Source organism: Erinaceus europaeus, chromosome 3 (genome assembly GCF_950295315.1).
Source record: "Erinaceus europaeus chromosome 3, mEriEur2.1, whole genome shotgun sequence".
Classification (NCBI taxonomy): domain Eukaryota; kingdom Metazoa; phylum Chordata; class Mammalia; order Eulipotyphla; family Erinaceidae; genus Erinaceus; species Erinaceus europaeus.
Window position 1 is genome coordinate 107,169,001 of NC_080164.1, and position 25,122 is coordinate 107,194,122.

At 43.2% G+C, this 25,122-nt stretch overlaps 1 protein-coding gene across 2 annotated transcripts in view; it reads left to right on the forward strand.

Annotated features, from left to right (window-relative positions):
- UNC5C (unc-5 netrin receptor C) overlaps positions 1-25,122 on the forward strand; it is a 409,388-nt gene that overhangs the window by 356,491 nt on the left and 27,775 nt on the right. Inside the window, exons 8-11 of one of the 2 annotated variants that reach the window (XM_060187721.1) lie at positions 7,786-7,842; positions 13,373-13,564; positions 15,000-15,344; positions 20,756-20,843. In XM_060187721.1, coding sequence (XP_060043704.1) covers positions 7,786-7,842; positions 13,373-13,564; positions 15,000-15,344; positions 20,756-20,843 — 682 coding nt within the window. The remainder of the gene's footprint in view (positions 1-7,785; positions 7,843-13,372; positions 13,565-14,999; positions 15,345-20,755; positions 20,844-25,122) is intronic. The other variant, XM_060187722.1, reaches the window with a different exon arrangement.

A 25,122-nucleotide genomic window follows, 5' to 3' on the forward strand; every position in this document is an offset into this window, starting at 1 on the left:
GGCAACAAAAAGGGAATAAATAAATAAATATTTTTTTTAAATCCTAATTTTCATTCCTCTACATAGTTGAAGAAATGATCAGCTTCTCCTGTGTCAAGAGTTGTACTGTCAAAGATTAGCCCCACCAATAAAATTATTTTAAAAAAATTAGGCGATAGCTTACTTGCTTTTTAGGATACTTGGCAGGACTGGTATAACAGAAACACCAGCTAAAATATGTGCACATCTCAGCTCCAGTCTAAAGAACAGCTCTGTGGAAGTTAGATATAACTCCCTCTTTAAGTTATTTGGCAAACATCAGAACTAACTTTAGAGGCTCTCTTTACATCTCTTTAAGACTCCATTCCAGCCAATGATGAATCCCTTTCAGACAAGAGGATAGACTGGTACACAGAACTGGGGGCCAAGTGATGGTCCACCCAGTAAAACACATATGTTACCATGCTTAAGGATTCAGGTTCAAGTCCCCACTCCCTACCTGCAGAGAGAAAGATTCATGAGTTGTGAAGCAGTGTTGCAAGTGTCTCTCTGTCTCTCTCCCTTTCTATCTCCCTCTCAATTTTTCTCTGTCTCTATAAAATTGAAGATAAAAGGGGAGGGGCACCCGGACAGTAGAGTCTCTGTGCAGGCACCAAGCCCCAACAAAAAGGCTTAGTGGAAAAAAAAAAAAAAAGGAAAGGAAATTTAAAAAAGAAAAAGTACAAAGGCATGGGTGGTGGAGCACCCGATTAAGTGCACATAGTACTAAGTACAGGATCTGCATTCAAGCCACCTGCAGGGTGGAAGCTTTACAAGCAATGAAGCAGGTCTGCAGGTGTCCCCCCCCTCTTTCTCTCTCCCTATCTATCTATCTATCTATCTATCTATCTATCTATCTATCTTCCCCCTTCTCTCTCAATTTCTCTCTGTCCTGTCCAATAAAATGGGGGGAAGGCCTCCAGGAGCAGTGAATTTGTAGTGCCAGCACAGAGCCCCATTAATAACACTGGAGGGTTTTTTGCCTGGATGAAAAAAAATGGAAAGGAAAAGAGAAAATACAGAGTATAAAAGGATCATCATGATTTCTCAGAAAAAAAGGGAAAAAAGGGGGAAAAAGGAGGGACCTTGTCTGAGGGACCAGAAATTCAAAATAGCCTCCTCAGATGACTGGTTCCATAGTAAACAAGACTACAAGACTGACAGACACTGTAAATAACAGAGAACCCTGCGTCTCTGGTAGCTGTGGGCATCTTCCTGAGGTTGATGGAGTTGTCACTCATGAGCAGTCTGAAGCACACCTGCACTGTACAAGCCTCATTTATGCTCTGCGTGACTGTGGAAGTCAGCTCCTTTACATCTCTTTATGCAGAAGAGGCCCCGGATGCTGAGAGAAGCAGCAGTGAGCTAGGGTCTGGTGGCCAAGAAGGTAGCAGTACAGAGACTCGAGGTGAAGCTCAACTCCACTGCCTTGGCTAATATCTTTCCACAGGCCTGGCTTTCCAGCAGGAAAGCTGACCAAAACTCCCCAACTTCTGAGCCAGACTGTCCACAGTGACAGGAGAAGGGATTATTTTGCACCACATTCTGCCATGTCTGCTCTTTCTCATTACCACCAGCGCTGCTCCAGTGCTGCTCTCAGCAGGCCACCTCGTTAGCTGAAGAAAATGTTCCCTGTGGTTCTGAGAAAGAAGGATGAGGTAGAGCAGAGAGAGGGGACACATAACTGTGGAACGTGGCTGTGTTTTGCCCTCGATTGGGGAATGATGCCACCATCCCCAGCCTCCCGACTGATGTTTTTGCTGTGCCGAGGCAGATGTGGTTTTGAGAAGATTAAAAGTACTTTTGCAGAGTTATCTTCCAGCTCTCAGCTCTCAATCTCACCATTTCCATCACAGAGTCAGTGGGGCAGGCGGCAGCATGTCCTTCCAGAGAGGGATTAATAGTGCGACTGGATTGAACCTTAAATTCAAAAGCATTTGTTTTCTCTTTTACTTCATTTTGCAGCAATGCCAAGTGTACATACCTCATAAAATATATTGTCAGACCTTTCCTGTACTGGGGGGAGGGGACAGAAATCCTTATGATAGTAATAGGAAAGAAGAAAGAGGGATTCCTTCCCCCGCCTCGCTGACTTGATCTTTTTGTTTTCCTTTTTTTTTTTTTTCTTTTCTTTATTTTTTGTCTTTGTTGGTGTTTTACCACTCTGCATCAACTTTCATAGGTAGGTAGGTAGGCAGGAAGGAAGGAAGATAGATAAGATAGGTAGATAGATAGGATGGATAGGTAGATAGATAGGATGGATAGATAGATAGATAGATAGATAGATAGGTAGATAGACAGATGAAAGGATAGATAGGAAAGAAGGGCCAGGTAGTAGTAATGCACCTGGTTGAGTGCACATGTTACGATGTGAAAGAATCAGGGTTCAAGGCCCCAGTCCCCACCTGCAGGGGGGAAGCTTCATGAGTGGTGAGGCAGGTCTGCAGATGTCTCTCTCCTTCACTATCTCTCCCTCCCCTCTCAACTTCTCTCTGTCTTTATCCAATAAATAAAGATAATAAACAAAACAAAAAGACAGACAGACGGATGGATGGATGGACGGATAGACGGATAGGTAGGAAGAAAGGTGACAAAAGCACTGAAACTGTACTACTGCAGTGAGAGCCATAATTGAGCCTAGGTTACACACAGAGTAAAGCAGGCACACTATCCAGATGAACTACTTTTCCTGCCTTTATTTCTGTTTTCCAGAGGTTTTTAACACTTGAAAAATGGTGCCATTAGTCACTCTGCTTACATGCTTATCTTCCATTAGATGAGAAGGAAATCAGCTTTTCTCATTTTGTCACTGTCCCCTTAGGCTCTGAATAGAATTCAGCATATAATCAGGCTTAAGAGGATTTGCAGGGGTTTGGCAGTAGCACACTCCATAGAGCACACACATCACCGTGCACAAGTACCCAGGTTCAAGTCCCCAGTACCCACCTGCTGGGGTAGAGGGGGAAGCTTCACAAGTGGTGGAGAGAGGCTGCAGCTCCATCCCCCTCCCTCCCTCTTTTTCTCTCAACTTCTCTCTGTCTCTATCAAAAAATAGAAGAAGGAAAGAATTATTTTCTGGCTGAGTTAATCAGTGAGTAAGTGACAGAGTGATTGAATTAATAGGTCCCAGTTCTGTGCCTGCAATGAAATAGGAGTCTCATCAACACCATGAGGACTATACACTCATCGAGTGGCCCAGAGCTGCATAAATATGGAGAAGCTAGGATTAAAACCCTAGTGGTCATGTTCCTGCACAGCCTTCCTTCCTCTCAATGTCAACAGCAGGTGTCCTTTGGGGGAAGTGGAGGTAAAACCCCAAAATGGCCCCTGGTTGTATCTCTCCACCCCTACAGAGGGCTCCTCCTGTGACATAGAGGCGCTGCTGCTGCCTCCTCCCACCAACCACTGGTGATGCTTCTCAAAATGTCTAGAGTGGTCCCCAGTCTGCCACCAGGTATTTTACTTTGCCCTCATATTTATTTATTTGTATTTTATTAGTGATTTAATATTGAGTTACAAAATTACAAGGTACCAGGGGTACAATTCCACACCATACCAACCATTCCCTCCATCGGAAGCTACAGCAGTTCTCCTATGGTTGCAGATGTGGGTTAACTATTACTTCTACAACTACCTGTTTATATCTGTATATATTTGCCCATTTGTTTTCCATGGTCCCATCTGCTCTTCTTTTCCAAGTCATACCTACACTTATTACTACTTCCAATTGGCCCTCCCTTTTTCTTCTCCTCTCTCTGGTACCTGATGGAGTTGGAGTTCAGAGTCCTCTGGTCATCTTCCCCCTACTATTTCTCCCCCACTGAACTTATGCACCAAAATTTGTTTTGGGGGTGCAAAAGGTGGGAGTTCTGGCTTCTCTAGTTGCTTCTTCACTGGACATGGGTATTGACAGGTGGATCCATAACCCCAGCCTGTTTCTATCTTTCACTAGTGGGGTAGGGCTCTGAACAGATAAGGTTCCAGGACACATTGGTGAGGTATTCTGCCCAGGAAAGTCAGGATGGCATCATAGTAGTACTTGCAACTTGGCAGCTATAAGGCAGTAAGACATAAAGCAAGACAAAATAATTAATGAACAGAAACCAAAAAAAGTAGGAATAGAGAAGATGAGAATAAGGATCTTAAGGTGGAAAGACATATAGAAGTCTATGTTAGATATATTCCTGGGGCATATGACTATTGCAGTTTTTGCTTGAGTTTGATAGCTAGCATGAAGTTGGATAAAGATAGCATCTGAGAAGATGGTGTCAACGTTGAGAAAAGGGCTAGAAACTTGGATTAGGGCAGAGAGTAGCTCCCAATCTTGAAGAAAATCTATGAATAAAATTAACTATTGGGAGTCGGGCAGTAGCACAGTGGGTTAAGCTCAGGTGGCACAAAGCTCAAGGAATGGCATAAGGGTCCCGGTTCCAGCCCGTGGATCCCAACATGCAGGGGAGTTGCTTCACAGGCAGTGAAGCAGATCTGCAGGTGTCTATCTCCCCTCACTCTGTCTTCCCTTCCTCTCTCTATTTCTCTCTGTCCTGTCCAACAATGATGACATCAATAACAACAATAAATACTAACTACAACAATAAAACAACAAGGGCAACAAAAGGGAATAAATAAATATTTTTTTAAAAAATTAACTGTTTACTCCATCCTTCTAACCTAGGGCCCCTATGTTAGCACAGGAGCATGTGTAACCTCTGAGTCACTGTCAGACTGAGTTCTCAGTCACAGCTGGGGACATTCTAGGCTGCACTCATTTCAGGCCCAGTCTTCCTCAAGTGGCAAAGCAGGCTGACCCAACCTCCCTTTGGAGAGTGGGGTAGTCCCTACCATTGCTACATTATAGCACACCCTTATGTTGTTTAGACCCTGTTATCTACTACTACTACTACTACAATAATAATAATATAAATGAGTACAGCAAGGACAAAACCTTTCTCTTTACTTCCCTCTCTTTGTCACCATCCTGACACTAGCCTTGTCCCACCCATCCAGTCCTCTACCACAGGTGAACCATTTTGTGTCTTTGGATTTTCAGAAATAAATCACCTTGTCTCCAGGGCCTGCCTTTGCCCCAGGTGTGTCTTTATTGAGTTCACGGAATCCAAATAGAAAGAGGTGATTACCAGACAGGAGTGTTTAAAAATGAAAATCAAACTCAACACACAGACTCCAAACAACTGGAATCGGGAATATAATATTTATAAAACCAAGTGGGAAGTCACAATCAGGACTCTAAAATAAAACATTAAAAATTAATGGAGAGCAATCCTGTCTGTGCCACAGCAAAGCTCTCTCTCATTAAGTGGGCTCTGTATGTTTCTCCAGAATTAGTCCCCAAGTAGGTAAAGAGCTTGTCAGAACCCAGCATTTTACAAACCACAGAAGATCTACTTGATGCACAGTTCCGAATTACCTTGAGCAGGAGCACATAAAGTCCATTGCCCGCTGCATTCTGGCCAATTAGTTCTGAATCGTGTCCTTTCTCTATATCTTTGTATTTGCCCTTGAGTTATACCAGGAAAGTTTAATTCACATGCCTCTTATCCATCTTCATTGAATTAATCCAAATGGTGCTGTATCCTTTGATTAATTCATATGCTGTAGAATATTAAATATTAGGGAACCATAGGGCCATTATAAGTCATGCTTAAAAAGATGCCATAGCTTTTTATTTCCAAAAGTTCACATTCCACATTTTATTTATTTAGTTAATGTTGGCCTCCAGGATTAACACTGGGGCATGAATCCACCACTTCCAGCCACCATTTTTTTTCAAATTTATTTATTTTATTTAAGAAAGGATTAATTAACAAAACCATAGGGTAGGAGGGGTACAACTCCACACAATTCCCACCACCCAATCTCCATTTCCCACCCCCTCCCCTGATAGCTTTCCCATTCTCTATCCCTCTGGGAGCATGGACCCAGGGACATTGTGGGTTGCAGAAGGTAGAAGGTCTGGCTTCTGTAATTGCTTCCCCGCTGAACATGGGCGTTGACTGGTCAGTCCATACTCCCAGTCTGCCTCTCTCTTTCCCTAGTAGGGTGGGTTTCTGGGGAAGCAGAGCTCCAGGACACATTGGTGGGGTCTTCAGTCTAGGGAAGCCTGGCCGGCATCCTGATGACATCTGGAACCTGGTGACTGAAAAGAGAGTTAACATACGAAGCCAAACAATTTTTTTTTTCTAACTTTCCTCCAGATAGAGAGTGCGAGACAAAGGGGCCAGGTGGTAAGGCACCTCGTGGGGTGCACAAGGGCTACAGTCCAAGCCCCTGGTCCCCAACTGCAGGGGAGGAAGTTTCACAAGTGGTGAGCAGGGCTGCAGGTGTCTCTCTGTCTCTCCTTCTCTATCTCTCTTTTCTTTTCAACTTCTCTCTGTCTCTATCCAAAGCAAAGAAGTAAACTGTTTTTTAAAAAGAGAGAGAAAGGGAGAGAGAAGACAAAAAAAGAGGAATGGGCATAAGGATCTGGTTCGAGCCCCTGCCTCCCCACCTGAATAGGAGTCGCTTCACAAGCAGTGAAGCAGGTCTGCAGGTGTCTATCTTTCTCTCCCCCTCTCTGTCTTCCCCTCCTCTCTCCATTTCTCTCTGTTCTATCCAACAACATCGACATTAATAATAACTACAACAATAAAACAAGGGTAACAAAAAAGTATAAATAAATAAATAAATAAATATTAAAGGGGGGATGGGGAAGGAAAAAAAAGAAGGTATCACTGCAGTATCACACTGCCATCTGTAAAGCTTGCCTCCTATAGGCAGTTGCTCCCCTGTGCTGGCTCAGGGCTCCGTAACATGTGCACTCTACTGTGCTGATCCCCAATGCCCACATGTTCTAAATAGTGTCTCCCAGTCTTCTTCTTTAACCATCACTGTACCATCATCATCATTATCATCATTTTATTTTATTATCATTGTCAGCTTCTTACTACATATTTCAGGTAAAAAGTACAGGAAAGAAAACTGCTATTGCTGTTTCCACACTTGCTGTCAACATGAGGTTTTCACTGCCCTCAGTTGACATCATTCCTCTGAAACCCTAAAAGAGATGACCTCGTGACCCATATGCCCTATTGATTTTTGGATTTAAATAAAAGGCCTCTAACTCTCAAGGCATTGACAAACTGCCCAGTCCCTGTGCAAACCTTGTCAACTTCTGGTAAACCAAGGGGACAGAAAATGACAGGGAAGTCTGTGCTTTCCATGAAGGGATAGGTAGTTTCAGCACAGCGAAGAGGCATTTAACCTTTGACTAGTGACAATGGGTCCCTTTTAGTTCTGTTAGCCCAAGTGCAAGCTGTTATGATCAAATTTTTAAAAAGAGAGGGAGGGGAGAAACTGTTTGGAGCCTTCCTGAGTATATCCTGGGAATGGAAACATATGGCAGGGGTAAGGAAGGGAGATTTTACTTATGCTAATGACCCTTGGTGTCTGAAATAAATTAGATCCATTAGAGTTTATGCTCAATAAAAGAAAGACTTTAAGCACTCCAAAGTTAGTGACTCGAGACCAGATTTTGCTCTAAAATTCAATCTAGTTGCTTATTAATTCTCAGCGAGGCCCCCATAGCAGACAGGAGATGTGAAATAATAATTCTATGCTGAGCCAGAAATCGGAAGGACCCCAGGTTACTTTTTTTTTTCTTTTAAGAAGACCATGTTTCATGCTTCTTGTTTTGTTTTGTTTTCATTAATTTGATTTAATTCCCATTTTCTGTTTTGATTTTTGTTTGTTTGTTTGTTTCTTTTCAAGGTTTCATTTATCCTGTTCCAACTGAACAGAGAACCCAGAATGAATATGGATTTTCTTGTAAGTTTGATGTTCACTTTTTATGTTGCTGGGTAATCAGCTCCAATGTGATTGCCTCCAGTTCATATTTCTCTTTCTTTGGATCCCAGATGCACACATAGGGTACAAGCACCAGATGTGTTCTAATATGAAAAACAAATCAGACTTTCACCATCGAAGAGAAGAGTCATTTCAAGATGCAGCTTTACAATCTCTCAGTTGTGGTCTGGAAGGTGGCACAGTGGATAAATTATGAGGTTCCCCAGTTCAATCCCAGGCAGCACATGTACCAGAGTGATGTCTGGCTCTCTCTCTCCATCTCTCTCTCTCTCTCCTATCTTTCTCGTCAATCAATAAAATCATTTAAAAAAGTTAAAAAAAATCTCTTGGGGGCCAGGTGGTGATGTACTTGGTTGAGTGCACATGTTACAGTGTGAAAGGACCCAGGTTCAAGCTCCCAGTTCCCACCTGCAGAGGGGAATCTTTGTGAGTGGTAAAGCAGAGCTGCAGGTGTCTCTTTCTCTTTCTCTCCCTCTCTATCATTCCCTTCCCTCTCAATTTCTGGCTGTCTCTGTCCAATAAATAAATAAAGATAATAAAAAAATTAAAAGAATAAAATAAAAAATAAAATGAAATCTCTCAATTTACCTTCAAGACCTTAAATCCTAGTAGCTGATAAAACATATGAAATATGCGGTCGTGGAAGGGCAAGTGGATCACATAATGGTTCTAAAAAAGACTTTCATGCCTAAGGCTCTGGAAGGTCCCAGGTTCAATCCCCAGAACTGCCATTAGCCAGAGCTGAGAAAGGCTCTAGCTTAAAGAAGAAAGAAGGAAGGAAGGGAGGGAGGGAGGGAGGGAGGGAGGGAGGGAAGAAGGAAGGAAGGAAGGAAGGAAGGAAGGAAGGAAGGAAGGAAGGAAGGAAGGAAGGAGAAATATGCTGATGTAAACAAAGGGCAACTTCAAATGCTCACAAGTCAAAGGTTGAGAAAAATACAGACTCTTGAGTTAGAAATCATGAATGTTGACTGAGTAATTATGGTCGAGTAGAGTAAAATTAAGTATTTAAATGGGCTATTGGTATCAGAGTTCAGCATACTGCCACTGGCCTCAGATAAAACAACTCAGAAAATGAAATCAGCAGTTTGAGAACTGTGCTGGCACAGTCGCACAGTCAAGCATTGGATCCCACTGGTCTCTGAAAAGATCTGTCACAGTGCCTTGATCAATAAGAAAATGGTCACTCTGGAAACTTTAAAAAAGACAGGAAGTTTTTGGTTTTAAAAATTATTTTTATTTGTTTTTGGATATATATAGAGAGAAACTGATATGAAAGAGGGAGGGAGAGAGAGAGACCTGCAGCCCTGCTTCACCACTTGTGAGCCCCCCCCCCCCCCCAGATGTGGACAGCAGCTTGAACCTGTTCTTCTTCTAGCGTTTGCCCTTCTTCCGTAGCCAGTCAACAGCGTCAGGTTGAGCCTGATGTACAGTTTCGAGACCTCCTTTGAATCTGGAGAGGTGGCAGTCGTTGAACCTGTGTCCTTGTGCATTGCAACATGTGAGCTCAACCAGATGCTCCACCACTGCCACCACCCAGGGTTTGGTATTTACTGTTTTGTTTCTCTTTTAATGTATTTTTATTGAGCATATCTCATTGTCTCCAACATCTTCCCAAAAGATGTTGTTAAGGAACTCTATTAATATTCAAGAAGATTGAAGCTGAGGTGGGTGGAGGAAGAAAGGAGTCTTTTATTTACACATGAGCCAGGAGCTCAGATCATCTGATAATTCTGGGCCTAAACAAAGGACAGTGCAAGCTTACATAGGGGGTGTAGGCTAGAGAGCAAAAAGCATCATCATAGAAGCAGAAGCTACAAGGTTAAGAGGGGGACTTGTACCCATTGCTCAGGGCCTAGTTGCCTAAGCTACTGTTATCTTTCCTGCAGAGCTGTGTCTGGTGGGTACCTTTTAGGAGGGCAGAAGCTAGCCAGGGTTACAGAAGCTGCCTTCTCAGTAAAAGTTCAGTCTTTCATCGTCTCTACTTATCATCATTTGCTCACCCAGTGAAGGCCAGCCTGCCTTCACTGTCCTAGCCACCTGTACCATCTCAGACTTTCCACACATTCTTAACCCTTTATTATACTTTCAGTCTTTCTGCCCTGTATTGAGGCCTACTTACAGATGCTTCACAATCAGATTATAAGCACATATTATAAGCATATCCAGGAGATAAAATTTGGAAATTTCTTATCAATGTATTGGCACCCCTCACCCACCCCCAGGTTGCCACCTTCCCCCAGCCCAGGGCATTGTGTCCCTGCCCATCCATTCCTGGTATCCTCATATCTGATGACATAGGCTAAGGTTTTATTTAGGTGTCACCTGACTTTTCCCTTGCTTTGGTTCTTAAATCCCATGTGTGAGTGATCATCCGGTGTTAAGACAATAGCTTTTCCTTTTTTAAATTTTTATTTATAAAAAGGAAACACTGACAAAAAAACATAAGATAAGAGGGATACAACTCCACACAATTCCCACCACCAGAACTCCATATCCCCTCCCCTCCCCTGATAGCTCTTCTATTCTTTATCGCTCTGGGAGTATGGACCCAGGGTCATTATGGAATGCAGAAGGTGGAAGGTCAGGCTTCTGTAATTGCTTCCCCGCTGAACATGGGCTTTGACTGGTCGATCCGATCCATTCTCCCAGTCTGTCTCTCTCTTTCCCTGGTGGGGCGGGGTTCTGGGGAAGTGGGACTCCAGGACACATTGGTGGGGTCATCTGCCCAGGGAAGTTCAGTTGACATCATGCTAGCATCTGGAACCTGGTGGCTGAAAAAACAGTTAACATATAGAGCCAAACAAAGTGTTGACTAACCATGAACCTAAAGGCTGGACTAGTTCAGATGGGACTCCATTTTGATAGTTAGTAGGCCTGTTTTAGTTATATTCCAAAGAGCCCATGACTATACTAGTTTTTTTCTCTTTTTTCCTTTTCTTCTTCTTTTTTTTTCTTTCCCCTTTCACTGACAGTCATCTGACATACAGTAAATTCAAACACAACATTCCAGGAGAGAAAGTGTAATTTCCACTAGGGAATTCCACTGTGCTGTTAGTTATCAGAAGCACCATGAAATGTATGTGAGGCCAAGCTGCTGACTTTCAGCCACCTGAATTATTAGTCAGTTCACTAGATAGACCACGAGGTTGTGAATCTTAGGAGATTCATTCATCAGTAACTTTCAGTTAGCCATGAAGCCTAGCTATCTGGAAACCAGTCACCTCTCAAATAGACATATATAAAACTGAGCACAAAAAAAGGTTGTTCTTGAGAATTTAAAATGCCACTTTTCAATATTTATTTGTTATTTATTTATTTTTATTGCCACCAGGGATGGTATGCTGGGGCTCAGTGCCAGTATTAGGAATCCATGGCTCCTGGCAGCTATATTTTTCTTTCTTTCTATTATATTTGACAAGACAGAGAAATTAAGAAGGAGTGGGAGTTAGCGATGGAGAGAGAAAGACAGATACATACACTTGTTTCACCACTTGTGAAACCTCCTCCCTGTAGATGGGGAGTGGGGGGCTTGAACCTGGGTCCTTGTGCATGCTAATGTGTGTGCTTAACCAAGTGTACCACTGCCTGACCCCCTTTCAACACCACTTTCATAGTGATCAGCACAGTTTCTGGTAACTGTGCTGGAAATTTTTTGTGTCACAGAAAAGCGGAGCAGCAATATATCTGTAGGATTTGGGAAAGGCTGACTTATGTAGGTGGGGGCTTAGTTCTTGGCATCTGTCATCTTGGGGCCCTGGGAACAAAGCAGAGTGGAAGCCAGGAGGTGATGTGTGCCATTTCTTTCTGCTCTACTGGAAGCAGAGGCCACCTGCTGGCCTGAGGACAGCCTTGTTTAGAGTGTGACCTTTGCCAATCATTGACCCAGACTTTTCTCTTATTCAGTGCACCTGAGAGCTAAGTCTTTTTTTTTTTTTTTTGCCTCCAGGATTATTGCTGGGGCTTGGCGCCTGCTCTACAAATCCACTGCTCCTGGAGGCCATTTTTTCCCACTTTGTTGCCCTTCTATTGTCATTATTATTACTGTTGTCATTGCTGTTGTTGTTGGATAGGACAGAGAAATCAAGAGAGGAGGGGAGACTAAGTCTTATCTCAGTAGTGGGTAGCTTGAATATGTGTCTCTCACAAGCGACTGTCAGAAGCTCGAAGTTCTCTGAGTTAACACTGAATGTGTGTAGACTAACCTATATACTATGCTGCCCTGCCATAGTGGGCATTAGCCTCTGCAGCTGCACCCCCATCTGAGTCTTCTAAGCCACACCTTTCACATCCACTTTGTCAAACACTCAGCCCTTCATACTTGCCTAAACAGGAAATATGCAAAATTAACTCCGTATCTTGGAAGGGAACACTGGGGTTCAGTAACAGTGCAGTACATTGAAAGCCTACATATTTCTAATACAATGTTACTGTTTTGGAGAAGAAGAAACTGCCAGTAAACTCACAACAGCTTTCCAAACTTCCCCACCTATAGTGAGTTAATAGTTATTTCCCTGTGAGTAAAGAGACAGCATCAGCATATTTCTTTTTTATGCCTGGTACAAAATTATCTGCTCTGAAGCTCAATTAAAGATAGATAAGTGGTCGGGCAGTATTGTAGTGGGTTAAGTGCACATGGCACAAAGCGCAAGGACCGGCGTGAGGATCCCAGTTTGAGCCCCTGGCACCCCACCTGCAGGGGAGTCGTTTCACAAGCGATGAAGCAGGTCTGCAGGTGTCGGTCTTTCTCTCTCCATCTCTGTCTTCCCCTCCTTTCTCCATTTCTCCCTGTCCTATCCAACAATGATGACATCAACAACAACAACAATAATAATAACTACAATCATAAAACAACAAGGGCAACAAAAGAGAATAATTTTTTTAAAAAATGTGCCACAGCAGGTGCCTCTGTGTTTGTGATGCTCCTGCTCTGTGCAGGCATGACAAAGATAGATAGGCATGTGAGTAGATAAATGAGGAAGGAAAAAAAAATAATCAGAGATGATTTTGCATGGAAAGGCCACTGCTGTTTTATATTGTTTTGGGGAATCAACCAGTAAAAAGACAATAGACTACCTGTGTATGGGGGGGGAGGGTTGGGGAGGTAGTATAATGGTTATGCAAATAGACTCTTCTGCCTGATGCTCCAGATTCCAGTTTCAGTCCCCAGCACCACCATAAACCAGAGCTGAGTAGTGCTCTGGTTAAAAATAATAATAAAAAAAATTAATTTTTAAAAAAGCTAATAGACTGTGGCCAGGTGGTAGCATACCTGCTTGAGCACACATTACCATGTGTATGGACTGGGGTTTGAACCCCGGTCCCCACCTGTAGGGGGGAAGCTTGACAAGTGGGACAGCAGTGCTGTAGGTGTCTCTGTGTCTCTTCCCTCCCCCATTCCCTTTCAATTTCTCTCAGTATCTGTTCAATAAAAATATTTTAAGGAGGAAATTGGGGGGGGGGCTCTCCTGTGACAGAGTTGCTGTCTCCCCAGCTGCACCCGATACAGATGATGTGGCTCTGTATGTGGGCGTGGTGATTGCCGTGATCGTGTGCCTGGCCATCTCTGTGGTGGTGGCCCTGTTTGTGTACCGCAAGAACCACCGTGACTTCGAGTCTGATATCATCGATTCCTCAGCTCTCAATGGGGGCTTCCAGCCTGTGAACATCAAGGCCGCTAGACAAGGTCAGTGCTCAGTACCCCCACCCCAAATCTGCACCTGCCACTCCAGCAGACTGAAAAGTGACATATGTGGGCAGAGACTTGTCTGTCCATGACTGTTCTGGCCTCATCCACAGAACACAGCAGAATTGACAATGTGTGCAGATGTTTTTATTCCCTTCTTTTTAAAAAATGTACTTATTTAGTTTGGATAGAGACAGAGAGAAATTGATAGTGAAGGAGAGAGAGAGAGAGAGAGAGAGAGAGAGAGAGAAGCACCTGCAGCCCTGCGCCACCACTTGTGAAGCTTACCACCCTCCTGCAGGTGAGTACCAGGAGCTTGAATCTGGGCCCTTGAACAGTGTAATGTATGCCTTCAACCAATTTGTGCCGCCACCCAGCCCCATTTTTATTCCTTTCTTTATCTGATTCCTCCACCTTTTCTCTGAACGGAACTCCCACATGGATTGGCCTGTTTGGATTTTTTTTTCCTTTTTCTTTTCTTTCTTTTTTTTTTTTCCCTCCAGGGTTATGCCAGCACCATGAATCCACTGTTTCTGCTCCTGCAGGCCATTTTTTTTCTCTTTTATTGCCCTTATTGTTTATCTTTGTTATTATTACGGTTGTTATTGATGTCGTTTTTGTTGGATAGGACAGAGAGAAATCGAGAGAGGAGGGGAAGACAGAGAGGAGGGGAGAAAGATAGACACCTGCAGACCTGCCTGACCGCCTATGAAGCGACCCCCCTTGCAGATGGAAAGCTGGGGGTTCGAACCGGGATCTTTACACCAGTCCTTGCAGTTTGTGCCATGTGCACTTAACCCACTGCACTACTGTCCGGACCCTTGTTTGGATTCGTTTTTGGCAAGACATTTGCCGAGTTGTTATATACAATATTGTACAGACCCACCCACATGCAGCATAGATGAGGGGCATTACTACCTATGGGTCACCTGGTTGGCACCACTCTCTCAGCATCCACCCTTTTGAAAGAGCCAAGTGCCTTAGGGACAATGAGCACATGACTAGGGGCTGTAGGCTGGATCTGGAGCCTATCACAAAACAAATACCTCCTAGTTGCCAGTTGTCTCATTCTCAGCAGGACCTGGGGGTCTCCCTGTCTCTAACATACCCTGGGTTTCTAAAGTTCAGGGGGATCTGAGGAAGAGAATCTGGTGATGTATCCCCTTCTTCTCTCTCTTTTTGCCTCCAGCATTATTGATGGGTTTTGGTGTCAGCACTAAGAACCCACTGCTCCTGGTGGCTTTCCCCCCTTTTTTGTTGTTATTGGATAAGACAGAGAGAAATTGAAAGAGGAGGGGGAGATAAAGATGTAGAGAGAAAGATAGATACCTGCAGACCTGCTTCACCAGTCATCAAATGGACCCCCTGTAGGTGGGGACCAGAGAGCTTGAACCTGTATCCTTGCATATAGACCCCCTTCCTTTCTGTTATTCAGATCTCCTGGCAGTGCCTCCGGACCTGACCTCGGCAGCAGCCATGTACAGAGGACCTGTCTATGCATTGCACGATGTCTCTGACAAGATCCCTATGACCAATTCTCCCATCCTGGATCCACTGCCCAGCCTGAAGATCAAAGTCTACAGCACACCAGGCACTGTCACACCCCAAGATGACCTGTCAGAGTTCACAGCCAAGCTGTCTCCTCAGATGAGCCAGTCCCTGCTGGAGAGCGAGGCCCTCAGCCTGAGGAGTCAGAGCCTGGCCAAGCAGACTGACCCCTCCTGCACGGCCTTTGGAACCTTCAATTCCCTGGGGGGTCATCTCATTGTCCCCAATTCAGGTAACTTCTTCCATTGTAGCAAATGGGAAGGAATGATGCAGGAACACCAAAAATTACTCAGAGAGACATTAAGTCATGTGTCTGACAAACCAGATGATGTCTCCATGGTGAATGTATACCTCTAAAGGAGGGGGGGTTCTGTGTCCCATCCCTTCCATTGGAAGATTCCCTATTCTTTATCACTTTGGGAGTATGGAGCAAAATTATGGGATACAGAAGGTAGAAGGTCTGGCTTCTGTAATTGCTTCTCTGCTGGACATGGGCATGGCAAGTGGATCCATACTCCTAACCTGTCTCTGTCTTTCCCTAGTGGGTTAGGGCTCTGGAGAGGTGAAGTTCCTGGAACTTCAATGTGTCCTGACACATTGGTGAAGTTGTCTGCCCAGGGAGATCAGGGTGGTATCATGGTAATATTTGCAGCTTGGTATCTGAAATGCAGTAAGATGGAAAGCAGGACAAAATGTTTGATAACCCAGAACCATAAAGTATAAATAGAGCAGTTGAAAGTAGGGACCTTAGGATAGAAGGTTGCTAGGAAATCTTTTTGGGTATGTTGCTAGGAGCCTATGTCTTAATAATCTTTGCTTGAGCTTAATAGCTAATATGGGGGGAGGACTAAAATTATTGTCTGGGGAGATGGTGTCAGAGTTGAGAGTAGAACTAGGAAGTAGGATTAGGGTAGAGAATTGCTTGCAAACTTGAAGATCTATGAATCCCATTAACTGTTTACCATATTATCGCACTGAGAAATCTGCATTCATTCATATTTATCACTGTACAATCTCCGAGTCCCTGTCAGACAGCTCAGTCTTTAGTCACAACTGGGCACATTCTAGGCTGTGTTCATTTCAGAGCTAGTCTTCCTTGATGTCACTGAAGAAGCCTACAGCAGAGTTTATAATGATGCTCCCAATGGGTGTGACCAGTGATGGTGACAAGAGGGATCAATCAGAAATCTAGGTCCATATTATCTACAGTGATGGTGACAAGAAGGATTAGAGATCTAGGTCCATGTTATCTACAGTGATGGTGACAAGAGGGATCAATCAGAGATCTAGGTTCATATTATCTACAGGGAACTCCAAGTGATGGAGTGGTCTGATAGTGGCCAAAAAGGCCATCATTAAGTGAGCCGGTCTCTTAGGGCAGGACCCTTTGTATAGCAAGTTTTACAATCCATCAAGAATTCCAAGTTACTTGAACTTGAAGGAATCATGCTAAGTGAGATAAGTCAGGAAGAAAAGGATGAATATAGGATGATCTCACTCATAGACAGAAGTTGAGAAATAGGAACAGAAGGGAAAACACAAAGCAGAACTTGGACTGGAGTTGTTATATTGCACCAAAGTAAAGGACTCTGGGGCAGGGGAAAGTGTTCAGGTCCTGGAACATGATGGCAGAGGAGAACCTAGGTGGGTTGTTACAGTGTTATGTGGAAAACTGAGAAATGTTAATTATCTACTGTATTTTACTGTTGACTGAAAATCATTAATCCCTCCAATAAGGAAAAAAAAAAGAATTCCAGGTAGGAAACAGTGCAGACTTGAGTGAATAAACATCTTTAGGATCTGGAGGGTAGTTTTTTTTTTTTTTTTTGGACAGGACTGAGAGAAATTAAGAGGGGAGAGGGAGACACCTGAGACACCTGCAGACCTGCTTCACCACTCATGAAGCTTTGCTCCTACAGGGGTGTGTGGGGATCAAACCCAGATCCTTGCACATGGTGATATGTGTACTTAACCAAGTGTGCCACCACCCAGCTCTTGGGAGATAGTCTTTAAGTCTTCCACATTCTAGATCATAGCATCTCTGTATCTATTGTGCCTCAATGAGCTGTTCTTCCTCCCTCACATATTGGGTGCAGGATTAAACCTAGAGCCGTGGCTTCCTGAGAGCTGTTGCTCTTTAACCCCATCCAAGCTGGTGGAACAAAGAAGACAGCTTACTAGTTTCAAATCCCTCCAGGTCCTGAGTTAATCATTAAAGAATCATTATGTCTGAAATCACCAAATATCTCCTTGCAGTGCTGGTATAGTAACTCTCACCATGGCAGAGAGGGGATCTTTCTGTATGTTTGTGCAACAGTCTTTCTTGCCTGCTTGATTTCTGTCTGAAAAGCTGGCTGCTGTCTGTCCACCCCATATGTCCTTTCAGTGAATACAACTTCAGACAGAAGCATCAAAACCTTGTTTCTTACCCCCAACCAGCAATGAGCACACATCCCCTACTAAAAGGACCCTCCCAGTGTCCTGCTAAGCTATAATGAAGGGTGTGCTGCCCCACCTTTTTTTCCCTTGTTTTAAAAAAAAATTATTAGTGATTTAACTAATATGAGTGTGGGATAAGATGGGTACAATTCCCACCATCAGAGTTTCACATCTCAGCTCCTCCATTTGAAGCTTCCCTATTCTTTGTCTTTCTGGGAGTATGACCCAAAGATCTTTATGGGGTGCAGAAGGTGGAAAGTCTGGCTTCTTTAATTTCTTCCCCACTGCACATGGGCAGTGACATGTTGATCCACACCCCAACCTGTTTCTATCTTTCCCTAGTGGGGCAGAACTCTGGGGAGGTGGGGCTCTAGGACTTTGATGAGGTCATCTGCCCAGGCAAGTTAGGCTGGTGTCAGAGTAGCATTGCAGCTTGGTGGCTGGAAAGCATTAAGATATAAAGCAGAATAAATTGTTTAATAATCAGGAACCTAAAGGTAGGAATATATCAGATGAGATTTGGGGTCTTCATGTTGGAAGAAGCTAGGAAGTCTACTTTAGGAATTTTCCAAGGGGTTCACCTACTTCTCAAGGAAGCTTCAGAAGGCCGTAGTCATCCAGAAGCCCAAGCTGTTGCCACACACTAAAAGGACAAATTAGTTAGAAAACATAGCACTTCGTTCCCTTTCAATTTACTCCAGGGAGCAGCACTTTGGAATGCTGATGATTAGATTATCAGAGGGCCTCATGATCAACAGCAAGTCTGTGTTTATTAGCTTCCTTCTCTACTGTCATTTGCAATCTTAAGATGTGTACAACAGCGACTCCTGCCTCTGGCAGATCTAGCCAGATCATAGCTTCACCATATTCGCTGTTGCAGGACCATCTAGTTTTCAGTTGACCACTTACTCACCTGCTTCCAGAGTGTCAACCTCACTGACTGGTAGTGTTTGATTGAAAATTGGATATTCAAAGGGAGAGATAGCATAGCGGCTAGACATAAAGGCCTTTGTGACTGAAGCACCACAAGTTGGAGGTTCAATCCCCAGCATCACCAGAAGCCAGAATTTAGCAGTGCTCTGGTAAAGTCAATAAATAAAATAAGCCATTCATTAATCAATGATCTTATAGGTTTAGAAGTGTCAGTCATTAGAGGACTAATAGATTCCTCTGTGAATCTAATTTAACACCTTTTGGTCAAAACTTGGTAATTTGCAAATACAGAATTAAAGACCAGTGTGATTGTGCAAAAGACTTGATACAACAGAAGATAAGAATATAATGCATCCAGTCAAATAACATATAGAACCCATTGGTATTCAATGTTTGAACAGAGATGAAGATGCCATCTTTTATTTATGGGCATACTCAGTGGGAACGCACCTTGCCCCACAATGTGACACCATAGTGGTGTACTCAGATGAGTTGAACTGCACACACTTAGATGCCACTCATGGGACCAAGGGCTTCCAGAGTCTACGGCCTGCCTGATGCTCTCTCTGTTGATGCCCCTTACCTCTCAGGCTATAGACCATCACCTTTGCAGTCAGAATGGAACTTTCTAGAAGTACCAATTCTGACCCTCCTCATTAGAAATTTGGGGAGAAAACTTAGTGACCTGTCTTACACCAGGTCTTTTCAGTGATTCTGTCAAGTTTGAACCACTGTCTGGTCACTGTGGACTCAAAGCAGAGTTCAGTCCATAAGCAGAACTGAGCTAGCCCCTGCCCACCTGTTTTTAGTTTAGTTTTATTTTATGATAATGATTAACAAGATTGTAAGATAACAGGGTACAATTCCATACAGTTCCCACCACCAGAGTTCCCTATACCATCCCCTCCATTGGAAGCTTCCTCATTCTTTACCCCTCTGGAAGTATGAACCCAAATTGTTTATAGAGTACAGAAAGTGAGAGGTCTGGCTTCTGTAATTTCTTCTCTGCTGGACATGGACGTTAGCAGGTAGATCCGTATCCCCAGCCTGTTTCTATCTTTCCTTAGTGGGGTAGGGCTCTAGAGACGTGGGGTTCCAGGACACATTAATGAGGTCATCTCCCCAGGAAATTCAAGATGGCATCATAGTAGCATCTGCAACTTGGTAGCTGAAAGGCAGTAAGATGGAAAGCAGGGAAAATGTTTTAATGAATAAGAGCCCAGTGATAGAAACAGAGCAGATGAAATTATGGATCTTCTATTTCTAGTCTATTTTAGGTATGTTACAAGGGGCCCATGATTTTAGTGATTTTTGCCTGAGCCTGACAGCTAACATGCAGATGGACTAAAAGTATTCTTTGAGAAGGTGATGTCAGAGTTGAGAATAGGACAGTAAAGGAGGATTTGGGCAGTGAGTAGCTCCCAAACATGAGGCAAGTATATAAATACAATTAACTGTTTACCCCATTCATCTGATGTAAGGCCCAGTTATATTCATATTTGGCACAGGAGCCTATGTAACCTCTGAGTCCCTGGCAGTCTGACCGGCATAAGGATCCTGGTTCGAGCCCCAGCTCCCCACCTGCAGGGGAGTCACTTCACAGGCGGTGAAGTAGGTGCAGGTGTCTATCTTTCTCTCCCTCTCTCTGTCTTCCCCTCCTCTCTTGATTTCTCTCTGTCCTATCTAACAACAACAACATCAGTAACAACAAAAATAAAAAAGGGCAACAAAAAGGAAAATAAATAAATAAATATATAAAAAAAAGTAGTCATCCATTATTATCATCTTCTTATGGGGAAACATAGCAAGCAGATATTTGGGGGGGGAGCAATAATATGGTTGTTAGCATCTATTCTTGTATATAAGGCTTGTGGGAATTTTTATTTTCCTAAATTAGCAGCAATGCGTCATTTCAGCTATTTGAAATTTTATGAGGAGTTGATGGTTTTACTCACATTTTTTTTTTCACAAGGAAAACAACACAGGAGCCAACAGTGGATGCCTTAAATTAAACAAGAGTTTACAAAGAAACCTGTCGCTCCTTCAAGTAACTCCAGACGAGTTCAGAGGGAGCAGGGTAAACAGAGAGGCCAAAGCAGAAGGCACACAGAGTGGCTATGAATGTTTATAGGTCTGGAGACAGAGAGAAGCAGGCTTCTGGCCCCATGGCCACAGAAGTTCCCCATCCCCTCCTCCTGCTACAAAGGTGCTCTGTGAAGTTGCCTTTTCATCCCCACATCTTCTAAAGCTACTTCTCTGTCTTTTCTTCAGGAGTGAGCCTGCTGATTCCCGCCGGGGCGGTACCCCAAGGACGAGTCTACGAGATGTACGTGACGGTACACAGGAAAGAAAACATGAGGTAAACATGCCTTTCCTGCCACACTTGACTTGAAGTCTGGATTTGGCTGGGAGGAGGGCTATATGAGAGAGAGAAAAGGACTTTTCTAGCCTATTTCCCCCTCCATCTGAGAAAGGTCAACACTGGCTTCTCTGATCTTGGATGTGCCACCATTTTCACAGGTTAGGTTGAGTGGGAAGTCACAATTCTTTTCAGGTCCAGAGCAGAGAGGTCCTGGGTGGAGGCAGGAAGATGGGGCTTCATGACATCCACCCTGTCATCATGATGGTGTGAAAGAAAGGTCAAGGAGAAATAAACAGCCCCTGACCTGCCACTTCTACTTTCTTTCTTTTTTTTTTTTTTAATTTCTTTATTGGGGAATTAATGTTTCATATTCGACAGTAAATACAATAGTTTTTACATGCATAACATTTCTCAGTTTTCCACATAGCAATACAAACCCCTCTAGGTCCTCTGTCATCCTTTTTGTACCTGTATTCTCCCCCAACCCACCCCAGAGTCTTTTACTTTGGTGCAATACACCAGTTCCAGTTCAAGTTCTACTTGTGTTTTCTCTTATGATCATGTTTTTCAACTTCTGCCTGAGAGTGAGATCATCCCATATTTATCCTTCTATTTCTGACTTATTTCACTTAACATGAATTTTTCAAGGTCCATCCAAGATCGGCTGAAAACAGTGAAGTCACTGTTTTTAATAGCTGAGTAGTATTCCACTGTGTATATATACCACAGCTTTCTCAGCCATTCATCTGTTGTTGGACACCTGGGTTGCTTCCAGGTTTTGGCTATTACAAATTGTGCTGCTGAGAAAATATGTGTACACAGATCTTTTTGGATGGGTGTGTTGGGTTCCTTAGGATATCTCCCCAGGAAAGGAATTGCAGGATCGTAGGGGAGGTCCATTTCTAGCCTTCTGAGAGTTCTCCAGACTATTTCCACAGAGCGTGGACCAATTTACATTCCCACTAGCAGTGCAACAGGGTTCCTTTGACACCTCAACCTCTCCAGCATTTGCTGCTGTTACCTTTTCTGATGTATGACATTCTCACAGGAGTGAAGTGGTATCTCACTGTTGTCTTTATTTGCATTTCTCTGACAATCAAAAACTTGGAGCATTTTTGCATGTGTTTCTCAGCTCTTTGGATCTCGTCTATGGTGAATACTCTGTCCATGTCTTCTCCCCATTTTTGGATGGGGTTTTTTGTTTTCTTGTTGTTGAGTTTCGCAAGCTCTTTATATATTTTGGTTATTAGCCTCTTGTCTAATGTATGGCATGTAATGATCTCCCATTCTGTGAGGGGTCTCTTGGTTTGGGTAGTAGTTTTTTTTGCTGTGCAGAAGCTTTTTAATTTGACTTAGTCCCATAGGTTTATACTTGCCTTAGTCTTCTTTGTAATAGGATTCCTTTCATTGAAGATATCTTTAAAATTTATGCGGAAAAGAGTTCTGCCAATATTTTCCTCTAAGTATCTGATAGTTTGTGGTATAACATCCAAGTCCTTGACCCACTTGGAATTTACTTTTGTATTTGGTGAACTATAGCGGTTCAGTTTCATTCTTCTGCATGTTTCAACCCATTTTATCCAACACCATTTGTTGAAGACACTTAGCTTTCCGCATTTAATAGTCTGGGCACCTTTGTCAAAGATTAGATGTCCATAGGTGTGGGGGCTTACTTACTTCTGGGCTCTCAATTCTACTCTACTGTTCACTGTGACTATTCATGTTCCAGTACCAAGCAGTTTTGAATGACAATGGCCCTATAATACAATTTGAGATCTTAGAGTGTGGTGCCTCCAGTTCTGTTCTTTCTTCTCAACATTGTTTTGGCAATTCTAGGTCTTTTATGGTTCCAGATAAACATTTGTAGCATTTTTTCTATTCTCCAAAAAAAAAAATGTGGTTGGAATCTTGATGGGGATAGCATTAAATTTGTATATGGCTCTAGGTAGTATATTCCTTTTTAATGATGTTAATTCTTCCAACCCAGGAACATGGAATATCTTTCCACTTCTTTGAGTCTTTTTCAATTTCATTGAGTAGTGTCTCATACTTTTCAGTATACAAGTCTTTCACTTCTTTGGTTAGGTTTATTCCTAGATATTTTATTGTTTTTGTTGCTATAGTAAAAGGAAATGATTTCTGGATTTCATCTTCTTCTAACTTAGTGTTTGCATAGAGGAATGCTACTGACTTTTGAATGTTAATTTTGTAGCCTGACACCTTACTGTATTGCCTGATGATTTCCAAAAGCTTCTTGCTGGATTCTTTAGGTTTTTCTATGTATACTATCATGTCATCTGAAAATAGGGAAAGTTGTATTCTTCTCTTCCAATCTGAATGCCTTTAATTCTTTGCTCCTGCCTGGTTGCTATGGCAAGAACTTGCAACACTGTGTTGAATAGTAATGGTGATAGTGTGCATCCCTGTCTAGTACCTGATCTGAGGGGAAATGCTTCCAGTTTTTCACCGTTGAGTATGATGTTGGCTGTAGGTTTGGCCACCTGTACTTTCTTCTAGCCTCTGGGCTCATGTCTTTGTTACTTGCTCCAGGCTGGAGTGTCACAACCCTACCTACTGACCCACAGCACTTAATGGTTTAATATTTGCAGGTGGCTCCAGGGTGAAATATGTGGCTCTGTTTTGGATTTGTCACAATCACCAAATTACCATTATATTATTAGAAAAAAAGCTATCAGGGGAGGGGTTGGGATATGGGGTTCTGATGGTGGGAATTGTGTGGAGTTGTATCCCTCTTTTAAAAAAAATATTTACTTATTCTCTTTTGTTGTCCTTGTTGTTTTATTGTTGTAGTTATTATTGTTGTTATTGCTTTCATCATTGTTGGATAGGACAGAGAGAAATGGAGAGAGGAGGGGAAGACAAAGAGGGGGAGAGAAAGATAGTCACCTGCAGACCTGCTTCACCGCTTGTGAAGTGACTCCCCTGCAGGTGGGGAGCCAGGAGCTTGAACTGGGATCCTTAAGCCGGTCCTTGCACTTTGCACCATCTGTGCTTAACCCACTGTGCTACTGCCTGACTCCCAATTGTACCCCTCTTATCCTATGGTTTTGTCAATATTTCCTTTTTATAAATAAAAAAAAAGTGAGAGAAAGAAGGAGAGAGAGGAGGAGTTTTCTTTCGGCCTTTAACAAATTGTGTGGGGTCTCTTTGATTGCTTCCCATAAAAAGGCCATTGTTAAGCAATGTTTTAAAGATCTGGCTATTGATGTATCTTGGATAGAGAGCTGAAAATTAAAGGTTGAGCTAGGTGATGGTGCACCCAGTGGAGCACACATATGATTATACTCAAGATCCTACGTTCAAGTCCAGGGGATGCTTCACAAGTGGTGAAGCAGGGCTGCAGGTGTCTGTCTTTTCTTCTATCTTCCTCTCCCACCTCAGTTTCTCTCCGTCTTATCAATAAAAGAAAGGGGAGGGGAAGCTACCAGAAGCAGTGTATTCCTTATGCAAACACTAAGCCCCTCCTATAACCCTGGCAGCAATAAAAGTAAATAAATAAATATATATATATAGCTATTAAATGTTTGTTGAAAAGAAGCACCTCGTCAGTAACTATCCCTTTTGAAAGACACATGGGCTGCACAGCCCTGAGCTCTGGCCACAGAGCCTGAGTGACAGGGCAGGATGAGGCTATCAGGTCACACACAGCTCTTCTCTCCTCCTCACCTGTCCTCACAGAAACATGCTCCTTTCTGAGCCCCTTTCCCTGTGGTCACATAACTCTTGGGTGGTGCTTTCATGGGGGCACTGTGAGTATTTACAGTCGGGGTGTGGGGGATGCATACTTCCTCCCTTTGCAGGTGTGCCCTCAGCTATGCACACCAGAGCCTAAGACTTGAATGGAATTCTGTCGGGGTTAGACACAGCTTAACTGTGAACCAGAAACTCACTGGGAACTTCATGTTTACCCACTTCCAATGTTCATCTTCTTTCTCCACAAAAAGGAAGGAGCATGGGGGTGTTCTGTCCCCTCAGGGAAAAGAGAGAGCAACTTAGGGCCCTGTATTTGATTTATCCACTGTGCCACCTCCCTGGCTGTGGATTTTTTATTTATTTATTTATTTATTTAAGTGATGAACCAAGTTCTCACATGAAAGAGAGACGGTGAAGGAAGGGAGGAGGTGATGGAAGGAGTGAAGGGAGAGGAAGCAAGGAAGGAAAGATACATCAGGTTTCACAGAACTGCTTCTGTTAATATCCTATAATTTAAAAGGCACACAGCTAATTTCAGTCAAGAAGACACACAAGAACCTGG